This window comes from Hyperolius riggenbachi, chromosome 2 (assembly GCF_040937935.1).
Source record: "Hyperolius riggenbachi isolate aHypRig1 chromosome 2, aHypRig1.pri, whole genome shotgun sequence".
Taxonomy (NCBI): domain Eukaryota; kingdom Metazoa; phylum Chordata; class Amphibia; order Anura; family Hyperoliidae; genus Hyperolius; species Hyperolius riggenbachi.
In genome coordinates, this window is record NC_090647.1 from 221,711,573 (window position 1) to 221,724,588 (window position 13,016).

Here is a 13,016-nt window from a genome sequence, read left to right on the forward strand (position 1 = left end):
GCAACGAGTCTTTTACAGCGCTCTGGAGGAATTTTGGCCCACTCATCTTTGCAGAATTGTTGTAATTCAGCTTTATTTGAGGGTTTTCTAGCATGAACCGCCTTTTTAAGGTCATGCCACAACATCTTAATAGGATTCAGGTCAGTACTTTGACTAGGCCACTCCAAAGTCTTCATTTTGTTTTTCTTCAGCCATTCAGAGGTGGATTTGCTGGTGTGTTTTGGGTCATTGTCCTGCTGCAGCACCCAAGATCGCTTCAGCTTGAGTTGACGAACAGATGGCCGGACATTCTCCTTCAGGATTTTTTGGTAGACAGTAGAATTCATGGTTCCATCTATCACAGCAAGCCTTCCAGGTCCTGAAGCAGCAAAACAACCCCAGACCATCACACTACCACCACCATATTTTACTGTTGGTATGATGTTCTTTTTCTGAAATGCTGTGTTACTTCTACGCCAGATGTAACGGGACACGCACCTTCCAAAAGGTTCAACTTTTGTCTCGTCGGTCCACAAGGTATTTTCCCAAAAGTCTTGGCAATCATTGAGATGTTTTTTTTAGCAAAATTGAGACGAGCCTTAATGTTCTTTTTGCTTAAAAGTGGTTTGCGCCTTGGATATCTGCCATGCAGGCCGTTTTTGCCCAGTCTCTTTCTTATGGTGGAGTCGTGAACACTGACATTAATTGAGGCAAGTGAGGCCTGCAGTTCTTTAGATGTTGTCCTGGGGTCTTTTATGGCCTCTCAGATGAGTTTTCTCTGCGCTCTTGGGGTAATTTTGGTCGGCCGGCCACTCCTGGAAAGGTTCATCACTGTTCCATGTTTTTGCCATTTGTGGATAATGGCTCTCACTGTGTTTCGCTGGAGTCCCAAAGCTTTAGAAATGGCTTTATAACCTTTACCAGACTGATAGATCTCAATTACTTTTGTTCTCATGTGTTCCTGAATTTCTTTGGATCTTGGCATGATGTCTAGCTTTTGAGGTGCTTTTGGTCTACTTCTCTGTGTCAGATAGCTCCTATTTAAGTGATTTCTTGATTGAAACAGGTGTGGCAGTAATCAGGCCTGGGGGTGACTACAGAAATTGAACTCAGGTGTGATAAATCACAGTTAAGTTATTTTTTAACAAGAGGGGCAATCACTTTTTCACACAGGGCCATGTAGGTTTTGAGTTTTTTTTCTCACTAAATAATAAAAACCATCATTTAAAACTGCATTTTGTGTTCAATTACGTTATCTTTGACTAATAGTTAACGGTATTTGATGAGCAGAAACAAAAATGTGACAAACATGCAAAAGAATAGGAAATCAGGAAGGGGGCAAATAGTTTTTCACATCACTGTAGAATGGAGAGAGGTACAGGCAGCCAGGGGTCTACAGCCATTTCGCGCCGTATACAGTGTGGCTCATCATCAGGACCTCTCTCCATTCTATGTAAGCATTTGCCATGTGGTTGTTAACCTTTTAAATGGAAAAAATAAAAGTGATATTTTAGCTGGATGTGCACCATCGCTTCTGCCTTACTTCTTGATGATATTCACTGTTGGTTGCATTATTCTCCTCCTATAATACTGAAGCAGCTATTTCTGGTGCTGTCATGTTGAAAAGCACAACCAACAGGTAAGTTGAGAGGTTTAATACAGTTAGCTAGGTCGGGGAAAGTGGAGGTTGAAGCAATCTCAGAGTTTGTAAGGAGAAAGTTAGTTATTAGGGTTAGGGGAAAGGAGATTATTTAGGCATCATGTAGAGCCTAGGTTCTCAACGTGTGGTATGCGTACCCCAGGGGGTACTTCTGATGGTTCCAGGGGGTACTCGGGCTTGATATACTTAACCAAGAATAACAAATTTAGAGTTTTAGAAAATGATAAATCTTATGTAAACAACCCCAAATTAGTGTTTTAGCTAATTAAAAACAATCGTAAATTCTTGGAAATTGTTTAGAACCAATTATCACGTACTATGATTAAATATATATTTGTAAAGGGGGTACTTGTGATAATGTTTACTATGCTAGGGGGTACTTGGTGAGTACAGGGTTTTAAAAGGGGTTCATGCCAATAAAATGTTGAGAAACACTGATGTAGAGGTTGGGTTTAGCCAGAGGGGAGTGGTGACAATTGGGACTGTAAATTGAGGTTGGTAGTGGTAAGAAGTGGATTTTGGGGCTGGGCATGTGAAAAGGGAGCTATTAGCATTAGACACTAGGCAGGGTGAGGTTATTAGGATGGGCTGGAGGATTGGAGAGTGGTCAACTGTGTTGCAGGACACCAAAAACCAGGGGTTGCTATATATTTCCACTGCCAATAACCAGCACTCCAATGAACAAGTGCCTGGTAAGTCCTTCTGCAACATGGTCTTCCCTCCACCAAATTGTTTGCCAGTTTGGTCAGTGCAGCGTGTGACAGAGTTGACACTGCTCCGTTGTACATCTACTATAAGCCAGAGAGCTCCTTAATGACGGGCTCTGAAGGTTCTTCTGTCTCTTAGAATAACAAAACATTTTACAGAAACCGACGCAGAAGCCCTAAACCGTACATGGTTTTTAATATACCCATCAGGACTTCCTTGTTGGTTTAGGTCACATTCACAGTGCCACATTCCGGAGCTGCGTTATAAAGTCTTATAATGCAGCTTACTGCACTGCAATGATAATCCTATGGGCTGTTCACAGTGCGAAGTTGTCGTCAAATTGAAAATGTTGCGTTGTGGTAATGCACTACTTACAGTGCGTTACCGCTTAACGCAGACATGTTGCAACATTAACTTCGCATTAAACCGCAGCATCCCACTGTGAATATGCCTTCACTGTAAGCAGAAACAAAAAACAACTTCAATGTGGATTGCTTGCTGTAACCACTTTTCTCAAACCCTCAGCTGGGACACGTCCTTCAGGAGTTTGGGCACGCCCAGACACCTGCTGAAACACAACGAAAAGGATTAAAAGCTCCCGCCCTCCCTCTATCCCCAGTGTATTTGTGTTTCCGCCCGGGAACACACGGAAAGGTAGCTCCTATTTGTTATTTTATTGCTCTCACCGGAGGGTGAGTTTGGTCTTGGCGGTGGTACCTATAGTTAGCCGGGGGGTGCTCCATGGGGGCGATCTGGAGTCGGATCCGGGAAGAACGTGCCGCCGCCGCCATTATGCTGGACGCCCGCGGTTGGAATAGGGCAGTCCAGCTTCCTTCCTTCTGCGCGCCTAGCCTTCTGCCGGCTTTTGAAAAAAAGGGCAGAGGTTCCGGCTGATGCGCATGACGGACTTCCGGGAGGAGAGGGGAAGCGACCGGAAGTGACGTCGGAAGGATGTGTGTATGAAAGGACGCCAGGGAGAGGCCGCTATGGCGCACAATGGAGTCAGCAAGTGCTTCAGCGGCCTCTGCGTCCCAGGGCAGTGCACCGGCAGCAGCATCAACGGCAGCAGTGTCGGCGTCCGCAGCGTCAGCCTCCACAGCCAAACAGTCGGATGGTGGGGTGAGTGGGAGAATGCTCTCCCTTACTGAAACCGACCATAAAGATAAGTGATTAATGGGGTTTCTCTGTGTCTGTTTTTTCTTTTCAGGCCAAAGTGGAGTCTAAATCTGGTGGCTCTAGTGTTAGGCCTAAATCTAAGAAATGTTGCCAATGTCTGGCTAAATTATCTTCTAGTTATACAAAAAGTTTATGCCAGAATTGTATTGATGCAGTTATTGCTTCCGAGTCATCAGCGATTTTTAAAAATGTAATGCGTTCAGTTAAAAGGGATATGACGGAAACTTTGGGTAAATTTAAAGAGTCCCTTTTGTCAGTTTCCACGGAGGTTTCTGGGGCTGGTCCTTCCTCTGCACCTATTGAGTCCATTCCTCCTCCTATCTCTGGCGATCTGGAGTCGGATCCTCCTGCAGGCCCTTCCCAGTTACCAGTTGATTTTAGAGGGTCTCTGCAGGAGGAGGAAGAGGAGGAGGAGGAGAGGGAAGATTTAGAGAGCGGAAATTTCTCTGAAGTTGAGGAGGGAGAGACCGTTCATTCAGAGGAAGACTCGGATGAAGAGTCTAAAAAACCAGCAAGATTTTTGTTTAATACAGATGAGGTTAATGATTTACTTAAAGCTGTATACACTACGGAACAAATTCCTGAAGTTCAAAAGGAATTGTCAGTTCAGGATCAGGTATATTCCGGTTTGGCTCAGCAAACGGGTAGAGTTTTTCCGTTTCACCAGTCCCTTAAGGACATTATTGCATCACAATGGCAGGAGCCGGAGCGACGTTTGTTTATCCCGAAGTTGGCTAAGAGAAAATATCCGTTTGCCCAGTCAGATATGGAAAAATTTACGAAGTGTCCAAAGATTGATGCTTCTTTATCTAAATATTCAAAAAATGCGGACTTATCCTTTGAGGATGCAGGGATGCTAAAGGACGCTATGGATAAAAGAATTGATTTATTGCTCAAAAAGGCATGGGAATCGGCATCTTTTGCCTTTTTACCAAGTGTAGCAGCTACTTGCATATCCAGGAATTTAAAAGTGTGGATGGAAAATTTATTTTCACATATTACTTCTGGTAAAGCTTTGGAGACTTATGTCAAGTCTCTGCCGGTGGTTTTGAGATCGGTGGCTTTTTTGGCAGACGCGGCGGTAGAGATTATTAGAATTTCTGCCCGTACTACGGCTCTTATCAATTCTGCCAGGAGAGCGGTCTGGCTCAAGACCTGGGATGGGGACTTGACATCAAAGAACAAATTATGCTCGGTACCCTTTGAAGGTAATTTACTTTTCGGGAGTGAATTAGAGAATATTCTTTCCCGATCAGCTGAGAGGGGAAAACAGTTTCCCAGTAAACGTAAACCCTTTCAATTTAAGAAACAGGGGAATTTCAGAAGGCCTGGACAAAGTAGGGAGGATCAACCCAAGTCTCATTCCCAACAGAAAAAATGGTCTTTTCCAGCAGGCAAGGGGAAAGGCGGATTTGCTCTTGCTAAACCCAACAACCCCAAAGAGAATAAATGACTCTCGGCCAGTGGGGGGGAGGCTTCGCTTTTTCGTTTCCCAGTGGGGTCAAATAAATCCAGATCCTTTTATTTTAAAAATTATAAGGGATGGTTACCGTCCGCAATTTTTTGTTCCACCTCCCTCCAGGGTCTATGTGAACAGTCTTCCTCTAGATCAGAGGAAGGCAGATGGACTTCAGTTAGAAATTTCAAAATTAATTTCAAAGCGGGTAATACTTCCGGTGCCTCAAGAGGAAGAGTACCAGGGGTATTATTCCCACATATTTCTGGTCACAAAGAATACAGGGGACTTCAGATTCATTCTGAACCTGAAGTCTCTAAACCCTTTTTTAATTTACAGGAGGTTCAGAATGGAGAACATCTCCTCAGTAAGGGCCCTACTGCAGGGGGAGGAGTTTTTTGTGTCAATAGATTTACAGGACACATATTTACACATCCCCATTGCACATTCGCATCAGAAGTTTCTGAGGTTCGCAATTCAATCACAGGGACAGTGTCTCCATTACCAGTTTCAAGCACTTCCCTTCGGAATTGCGACAGCCCCTCGAATTTTTACAAAGGTGCTGGCCGAGATCATGAAGTTTATAAGACTTCAAGGAATAGAGATAATTCCTTATTTAGACGACCTGCTAATTTTTGCCAAAACAGAGCAGACATTAATACAGCACAGAGACCAGGTAATTCAAACCTTAACGCAGTTGGGATGGATAATAAATTATCAGAAATCCCATTTGATACCAACCCAGACGATCGTATTCTTGGGCTATACGATCGATTCTGTCAGAGGCAGGATTTTTCTTCCCATGGTAAAAGTAGAAAAATTACAGTCAGAGTTGAGAAACCTTTTACTGTTACAAGAAACATCCATCAGAAACGTAATGAAGGTTTTGGGGTTAATGACAGCAGCACTCCCGGCAGTCTCTTGGGCACAGTTTCACAGTCGAGGTCTGCAGAGGTGGTTGTTAGCAATTTGGGACAAGACTCAGGAGTCTCTGGAGAACGTAGTTCAGATTCCGGGTCAGGTAAAGCAAAGTTTACACTGGTGGCTAGGCACCTCCAATCTCACTCAGGGCAGAGTGTGGAGACAGGAAGACCCAGTGAGAATCCACACAGATGCAAGCGCTTGGGGTTGGGGAGCCACGACCCTAGGTTATCAGGCACAGGGGACATGGCTCAAGAGGCTGGCAAGAAGCTCGTCCAATCTCAGGGAGCTTCGGGCAGTTCTGGAGGCGTTTTTTGCTTTTCAGGAATTGATACAGGACAAGCATGTTCTGTTTTTTTCCGACAATGTTTCCGCAGTGGCGTATCTCAACAAGCAAGGGGGCACCAGATCAGTGAGTTATTCCCTCTTGTCGACGGAGATTTTTTGCTGGGCAGAGGCAAATCTGTTGTCAGTCGAAGCGATTCACATAAAGGGAACGCTGAATGTGGAGGCGGATTATTTGAGCCGCCACGAACTCGATCAAGCGGAATGGGAATTGAATCAGGAGGTTTTTCTCTGGATATCAGAAAGATTAGGCTCTCCAGAGATCGATCTCTTTGCTTCTCCGACCAACGCGAAGTTACCCCAATTTTTTTCTCTCCATGGCAGTCCGAGCTCCCTGGGATTGGACGCACTATCGGTACCATGGACATTCAGTCTAGGCTATGCCTTTCCGCCCCTAAAGTTAATTCCACGAGTTCTCGAGAAGGTGCAAAGGGAAAAGGCAAATTTAATTCTGATTGCACCAGCCTGGCCCAAGAGGGTTTGGTTTGCCACGCTCTTGAGTCTGTCAGTGCAATCTCCATTACCTCTCCCGCTGAGGTCAGACCTTTTACGACAGGGGCCCGTATTTCATCCCAGGCCGGAGTTGTTCAGTCTATCGGCTTGGATCCTGAGAGGCTAATTCTTAGGAACAAGGGGATATCCGAAAAAGTGATTGATACGTTATTGAAGTGCAGGAAACCCATTACGCACAAGATCTATAGGAAGGTGTGGAGGGTGTTTGAGTCATGGTGTATTTCTCATAATAGATGTCAGTCAGAACTAGGTACCATTCTGGACTTTCTCCAGGAGGGTCTCGAAATGAATTTGTCCCTCAGTACGCTCAAAGTGCAGTGTTCAGCGTTATCTATTCTATTGGATAGACCCTTGGCACAAGAAAGGTTAATCAGAGATTTTTTTCGTGCAGTACGAAGATCCACACCTATCAAACAAAAGATTGTGCCTCAGTGGGATCTTTCCTTGGTCCTCAATGTGCTAACTAAAACCCCGTTTGAGCCCATTGAGGAAATTGATCTAAAATTTTTGACGTTTAAAGTTATCTTTTTAGTTGCAATTACGTCGGCCAGGAGACTGGGTGATCTCCAAGCCTTATCTATTAAGGATCCGTTTTTGGCAATTTTTCCGGACAAGGTTGTTCTTCGGTTAGATCCTAACTATTTACCGAAAGTTTCTTCGGAGTTTCACAGATCTCAAAGTATTGTTCTTCCGTCATTTTGTGATAGGCCTTCTTGTGCCAAGGAGTCTGAATTTCATTGTTTAGATGTCAGGCGAGCTATTTTGGCCTACTTGACTAGAACTAGGGAGTTTAGAAAGACCTCTCATTTATTTGTTCTATATGGTGCAAAAAACAGAGGTCTCCAGGCTTCTAGACAGACTCTGGCTAAATGCATCTGTGAGGTTATTTCGTTGGCCTACAAGATTTCAGACTCTACTCCACCAACCAGTATTAACGCACACTCGACCCGATCCATCTCTACATCATGGGCTGAGAGAGCGGGGGCTACAGTTCAGCAGATATGTCAGGCGGTGACCTGGGCAAGTCCTTCCACCTTTATCAAACACTATAGAGTGGATGTGCTGTCACAACAGGATTTGTCGTTTGGCAGGAAAGTGCTACAGGCTGTAGTCCCTCCCTAGGTGGGTCATTTTACTTTTCCATCTCTCCTGAAGGACGTGTCCCAGCTGAGGGTTTGAGAAAGCACCTGCTAGACTTACCGGTAGCGGTGTTTCTATCCTGAAGCTGGGACACTGTCCGCTACCCTACCCTTCTGCGCACTTTCCTGACGTCTGTTCTGTTAGAGGTCACTAGGAGGTGCTTCGCTCCTCTCTTCTTTCCTGGTGTGTCTGGTCTTTTACTTTTTATACACTGAGGATAGAGGGAGGGCGGGAGCTTTTAATCCTTTTCGTTGAGTTTCAGCAGGTGTCTGGGCGTGCCCAAACTCCTGAAGGACGTGTCCCAGCTTCAGGATAGAAACACCGCTACCGGTAAGTCTAGCAGGTGCTTTTTGTCTCCACACAACTTCCCTGCTGCTTACAGGTATCTCAGTTTTTTCTTATCGCTCTATATTTTTAAACTGTCCTATTTCATACAATCCTGTTTTCTTTTCTATCTATATACATATAGTGGATTGAAAGTGTGAAAATATACCAGTATTTACTGTTCATAAAGCTAATTTTATTGTTTCTTTTCTGTTTTCTTCTAGACACATAGCTGTATTCCCGTGTAAAATAAGAATTCTTCCTCAATTTATTTTTAATTCTCGTGATCCCATTGTCATGGGAGTGATTATAGATGCTGGTCAAGTCAAGCAAGGAACACCAATATGTGTGCCAAGTAAAAATGTAATAACCACACACATGCTTATTGAATGATTGATTTTGTATTGATATGTTTGGCTGTGTCAAACACTGATACTTTTTTTTTTTTGTTCTCGATCTCTCTTCTTTCCCCCCTACTAGTGAGGAGACTATTTACTTTCAAAGTATTTGCTCTATACATTATTATTTGGGGGTGGGCCTATTTTTTGTAAAATGGTTGGTGTGCATGTTTTTGCCTTTGGGACTAAGATATTGACATATTTATATAGTCAAATAACGGTTATAGGGGCGATGAACCTATACAATATAGGACAACTACCACTAACTTATTTTAGGGAGCCTAACTCAATAAAGCATTAATTCTCCCAGAGCCAGGGTTACAATACCACTGTTAGCCACAATATAGATTTGTAAACGGTTACCCCTCGTTCAAATGATTAGAAAATTATTAGAGCAGAATCAGTGTATGTAAAAATATATTCCTGTAGTTACATACATAGTATATACAAAAACTACTTAGAAAAGGGTTATAATCGTCATTTAACCACCTTACGACCACCTAACGCTGATTGGCGTGCGAAAGTTGCCTCCCCTAGACTGCATAACGCCGAAAGGCGTCAAGTCCTGGGGTAGTGTTTTGCAGGGGATCGCACACATCCCCACGTGAATGACTGAGCTCCGCTCCGTCAACAGTCTCCATCAACAAAGGGGCAAGAAAAAGGATCGCTCTCAGGCTGATGCCTATGAGAGACTATTTCACTGATTCGATCTGGGGGGAGGGGGGGAGCTCGCGGGATTTGGGGGGGTTGGTGGAAAAAAATAGTATTTTTTTTTTTTTTTTTTTTTTTAAAGACATTTAAATTTTTTTTGTCCCATAGGGGACATGCCGCCGGAGGGGTCCGATCGCTGCAGGCTTTGTTTATTTTTATTTTTTTTACACATCTCTCTCTCCCCGTCCCCTTCCCTCCTCCCCTCCGTGAAGTAGGATAGGAACAGGACGGCGATCCGTCCTGTTCCGCCTCTCATCGCCGATCTGTAGAGCGCTGCGGCCCCCGGTAGCGCTGTACGCTTGTAAACAAAGGGGATTTCTTTCCCCTTACGTTTACAAGTAGCCTGCTAGCCGCGATTGGTGGCTAGCAGGCTATTCAGCGGCAGGGAACGATCGCGCATGCGTGCGGCCGTTCCCTGGAAAACTGCAGCCCCAGGATTTGACGCCAATTGGCGTTAGACGGTCCTGGGGCTGCCGCCGCGGTCACGCCCGTTGGCGTGAGGCGGTCGTAAAGTAGTTAAGCAGCCCCTACTCAATCTAAGTTTCTACGTTTATACTCAATCCAATGGACTTGTTCCCTCCTTAATTACATATGCATGCATTTAGCCTTGTTCATCACCATAATACTTTCAGTTTCTAGTAACACACTTGCTACTTTCATTCTCTGATTTTTCCCACACTTTTGTCTTAAAGCGGATCCGAGATGAAAAACGAACTATAACAAGTAACTTGTCTATATATCTGATCAAAAGTTTATATAGTTTACACAGAAAATCTAGCTGCAAACAGCTTTAATAGAAAATTATTATTTCTTCCTGTGATACAATGACAGCAGCCATGTTGTTTGTAAACATTACAGAGGCAGTCTTATCTGTATCTTGAGCACTCAGCCTGTGAAAAAAACCTAATCCCCCCCCCTCCTCCCCTCTGCCTCTGAAATCAATGGCTAGTAACACCTCCTCCTCCTGCCCAGACTGAGCTCCCATGAGCCCTTGCTACTGCCTAGGCTCTCTGAAAACCTGTGGGCGTGGTTTATTTAGTTTATAGGGAATTAGAGAATTAAAACGAAAACAAAAAAATATTTGGCTTGAGGAATGCCCTATAAACTATAGGAAAGGAACACAATTATGCAATGAGTAAAAGTTCACCTCAGATCCACTTTAAATATGAGTCATTCAGGAATTCACCTGATAAAGCCATGATTCCCACACTGCCAGGGAAAAGCAGAACATTTTGTCACAGTTTATTTTCACACCGTTAAATGAATCAAATATACAGTATCTCAACAATGTTATGGCATCTTGGGGAAAAAAAGACAAATCTTAAAGCAAAAATCATAAAAATACAAAGGATTAAAGCAGTTTTTCTGACTGGAGTGGAACATTATAAATGGAATTGATTGTTCCTGCTGGGATCCTCTGCTTAATGCATAAGCTTGCCATCTTAATCTTGCAATTTAGCTTTTCTACAGTGTTCCTTCTGCAGACTGACTTCACATTTATCTTGTCACTGTTATTAACACGGGGAGAGACAGAAGCACCAAGGGCAGCCAATAAAATACAGCCTCTGCAAAGTACTTCCAAGCCAGCACTTAGATGAAGTTTGGAAATACAATACAGGCTTATTTACCCTATATAATGCACACAACACTCTGCTGTAAGGGCTTGTCCACACTAAGAGCAATTTCGCTCTTCTTTTTTTTTTTAAAGCTCTGGCGACTTTAAAAATCGCCTTAAAGAGTAACTGTCAGGCTGCAAAAGCTAATTTAAACCTCTATTCTCCTGTGTTAAACAGTTTAGAAGGAAGCCAAAAAGGCACTACTGAAGTTAAAAATCACTCTTAGTTTTGATGTGTGCTTATCAGCAAAGCTGTTAGACCCAAGCTCTTAAGAAGCCGAGAGCCGCATACCATACAGCAAAGCATTCTGGGGCCCTCCCCTCGGCTGCTAGTGATAAGTTACAGGGCTCGTGTTACAAAAGCAGCAGCCCACAGCACTGAAAAAACTCTCCGCAGAGTACACTGCAGGAGTCCGCTATTGTTCCTAGCCACATGGCTAATCAATATTCACTGCACAGTATTGTTGTTCATTACCAGCGTTTGTGAGAGTGGAATCATCAGGAAGCAGGCAGGACATGACGACACATTTGGCTTCATAGGAGACAGACAAACATGGAACCTGCCATGAGCTGTCAGGAGCATCATTCTCTGCAAATACTATATAAAGATTCTGTGAAATCCAAACGTGGACAGTGAAATGCATATGTAAAGTAAGTACAGCCAATCTTTAGCTACTGATATGTGTTTATTTTCTCTGAGACCCTATACCTAACAGCTCCTCTTTAAGACCTCTTGCGCACTACATGCGATTCTGATTTGCGATTTTTAATCGTTACTGCATGCTACGTTTTTCTATTGTTAGAATCCAGGAAATATTGGAATTGCAAATCGTAATCGCAAATCGGATTTGCAGTGTGCAGGGGGCCTAAAAGCGCTAGTGCAATGATGCAAACGTTCTCACATGAGCGATGTGCTTTTTATTGAATCACAAACGCGGCTCCTGCACCATTTTCTGAGCGTTTGTGATTCAGTAGAAAGTATATGGAAATCGCAAGCTATTTCCCAGGCGCTTTTATGAATATTATACATGGTATTTATTCATTTCGTCAGGAAGTGTAAAAAGCGCTTTTCTAAGCACAAATCTCTTTTAAAAGCGCTAACCAAATCGCTCAGCGCTTGTGCTAGTGATTTGTAATGTGAACAAGGCCTACCTGAATGGAGCCATGCACTGCTCTTATCAGAAGTGCAACAAATTCTAAGAAATAAGGTCACTTGAAATTCACGTGTGAAGTGGTACAGATAACCCAGCAAAACACCTGGTGTTAAACTGAGATTCAGGCTACAATTGTAAATTGTGCTGGTCCTTTCCTCTCTAATGCTGGTGATACACGGGTCGACCGGCGGCTCGATTAGCCGCCGGATCGACCCTAGCTGCGCCCCCGCTCGTCCGCGCGGATCGATTACCGCTCGCCCCCGCCGGCGCTTCCTTATCAACGCTCGATTCCCTGCCATTGTCCGCAGGCGGGAATCGAACGGTCGGGGGGTCGAGCGGCTTGATCGGGCCAGCTGAATATTATCAGCTGGCCAGATCAATCAGCTGGTCGATACACGGTACAGAAACGTACCGTGTATCTCCAGCATTAGCCACATCCATTAGCCTGCTGTTCAGTATTTCATGTGTACAGGTGGTAATAGCTGACCAATGGAAGCAGCTTATTAAGGGAGGAAGGGGCAGGCACAACTAACTACTTTGGCCAGAGCTCCTAAATAATATGATTAATGTCTGTTGCATGTGGGTTAAACATCCAAGTTAAATCCTTTTAATGGATGTTCATTGTATTACATATGATTTACTGTGACTCATTATATATGTAAATTTGTGGAATACTGTAGACCTGATCTCACATGACGCGTCTTCCTTTTTCAGTTTGTAGAAGTTGGAATTGTTACCAGTATTGAAATCAACCACAAATCCGTAGAGGTAGCTAGAAAGGGCCAAGAAGTCTGTATCAAAATAGAGCCTATCCCTGGAGAATCTCCAAAGATGTATGGCAGACATTTTGAGGCAACAGACCATCTCGTAAGCAAGGTGAGTATTTCATCTGTACAAAGAAGACTACAATCGTAGT

The 13,016-nt window shown here is 43.8% G+C and overlaps 1 protein-coding gene across 3 annotated transcripts in view; it reads left to right on the top strand.

Annotated features, from left to right (window-relative positions):
* The window catches only part of EIF5B (eukaryotic translation initiation factor 5B), a 58,719-nt gene that overhangs the window by 44,897 nt on the left and 806 nt on the right, over window positions 1-13,016 (top strand). For all 3 annotated transcript variants that reach the window (XM_068268202.1, XM_068268201.1, XM_068268203.1), the window contains 2 exons: window positions 8,447-8,585; window positions 12,815-12,976. In XM_068268202.1, coding sequence (XP_068124303.1) covers window positions 8,447-8,585; window positions 12,815-12,976 — 301 coding nt within the window. The remainder of the gene's footprint in view (window positions 1-8,446; window positions 8,586-12,814; window positions 12,977-13,016) is intronic.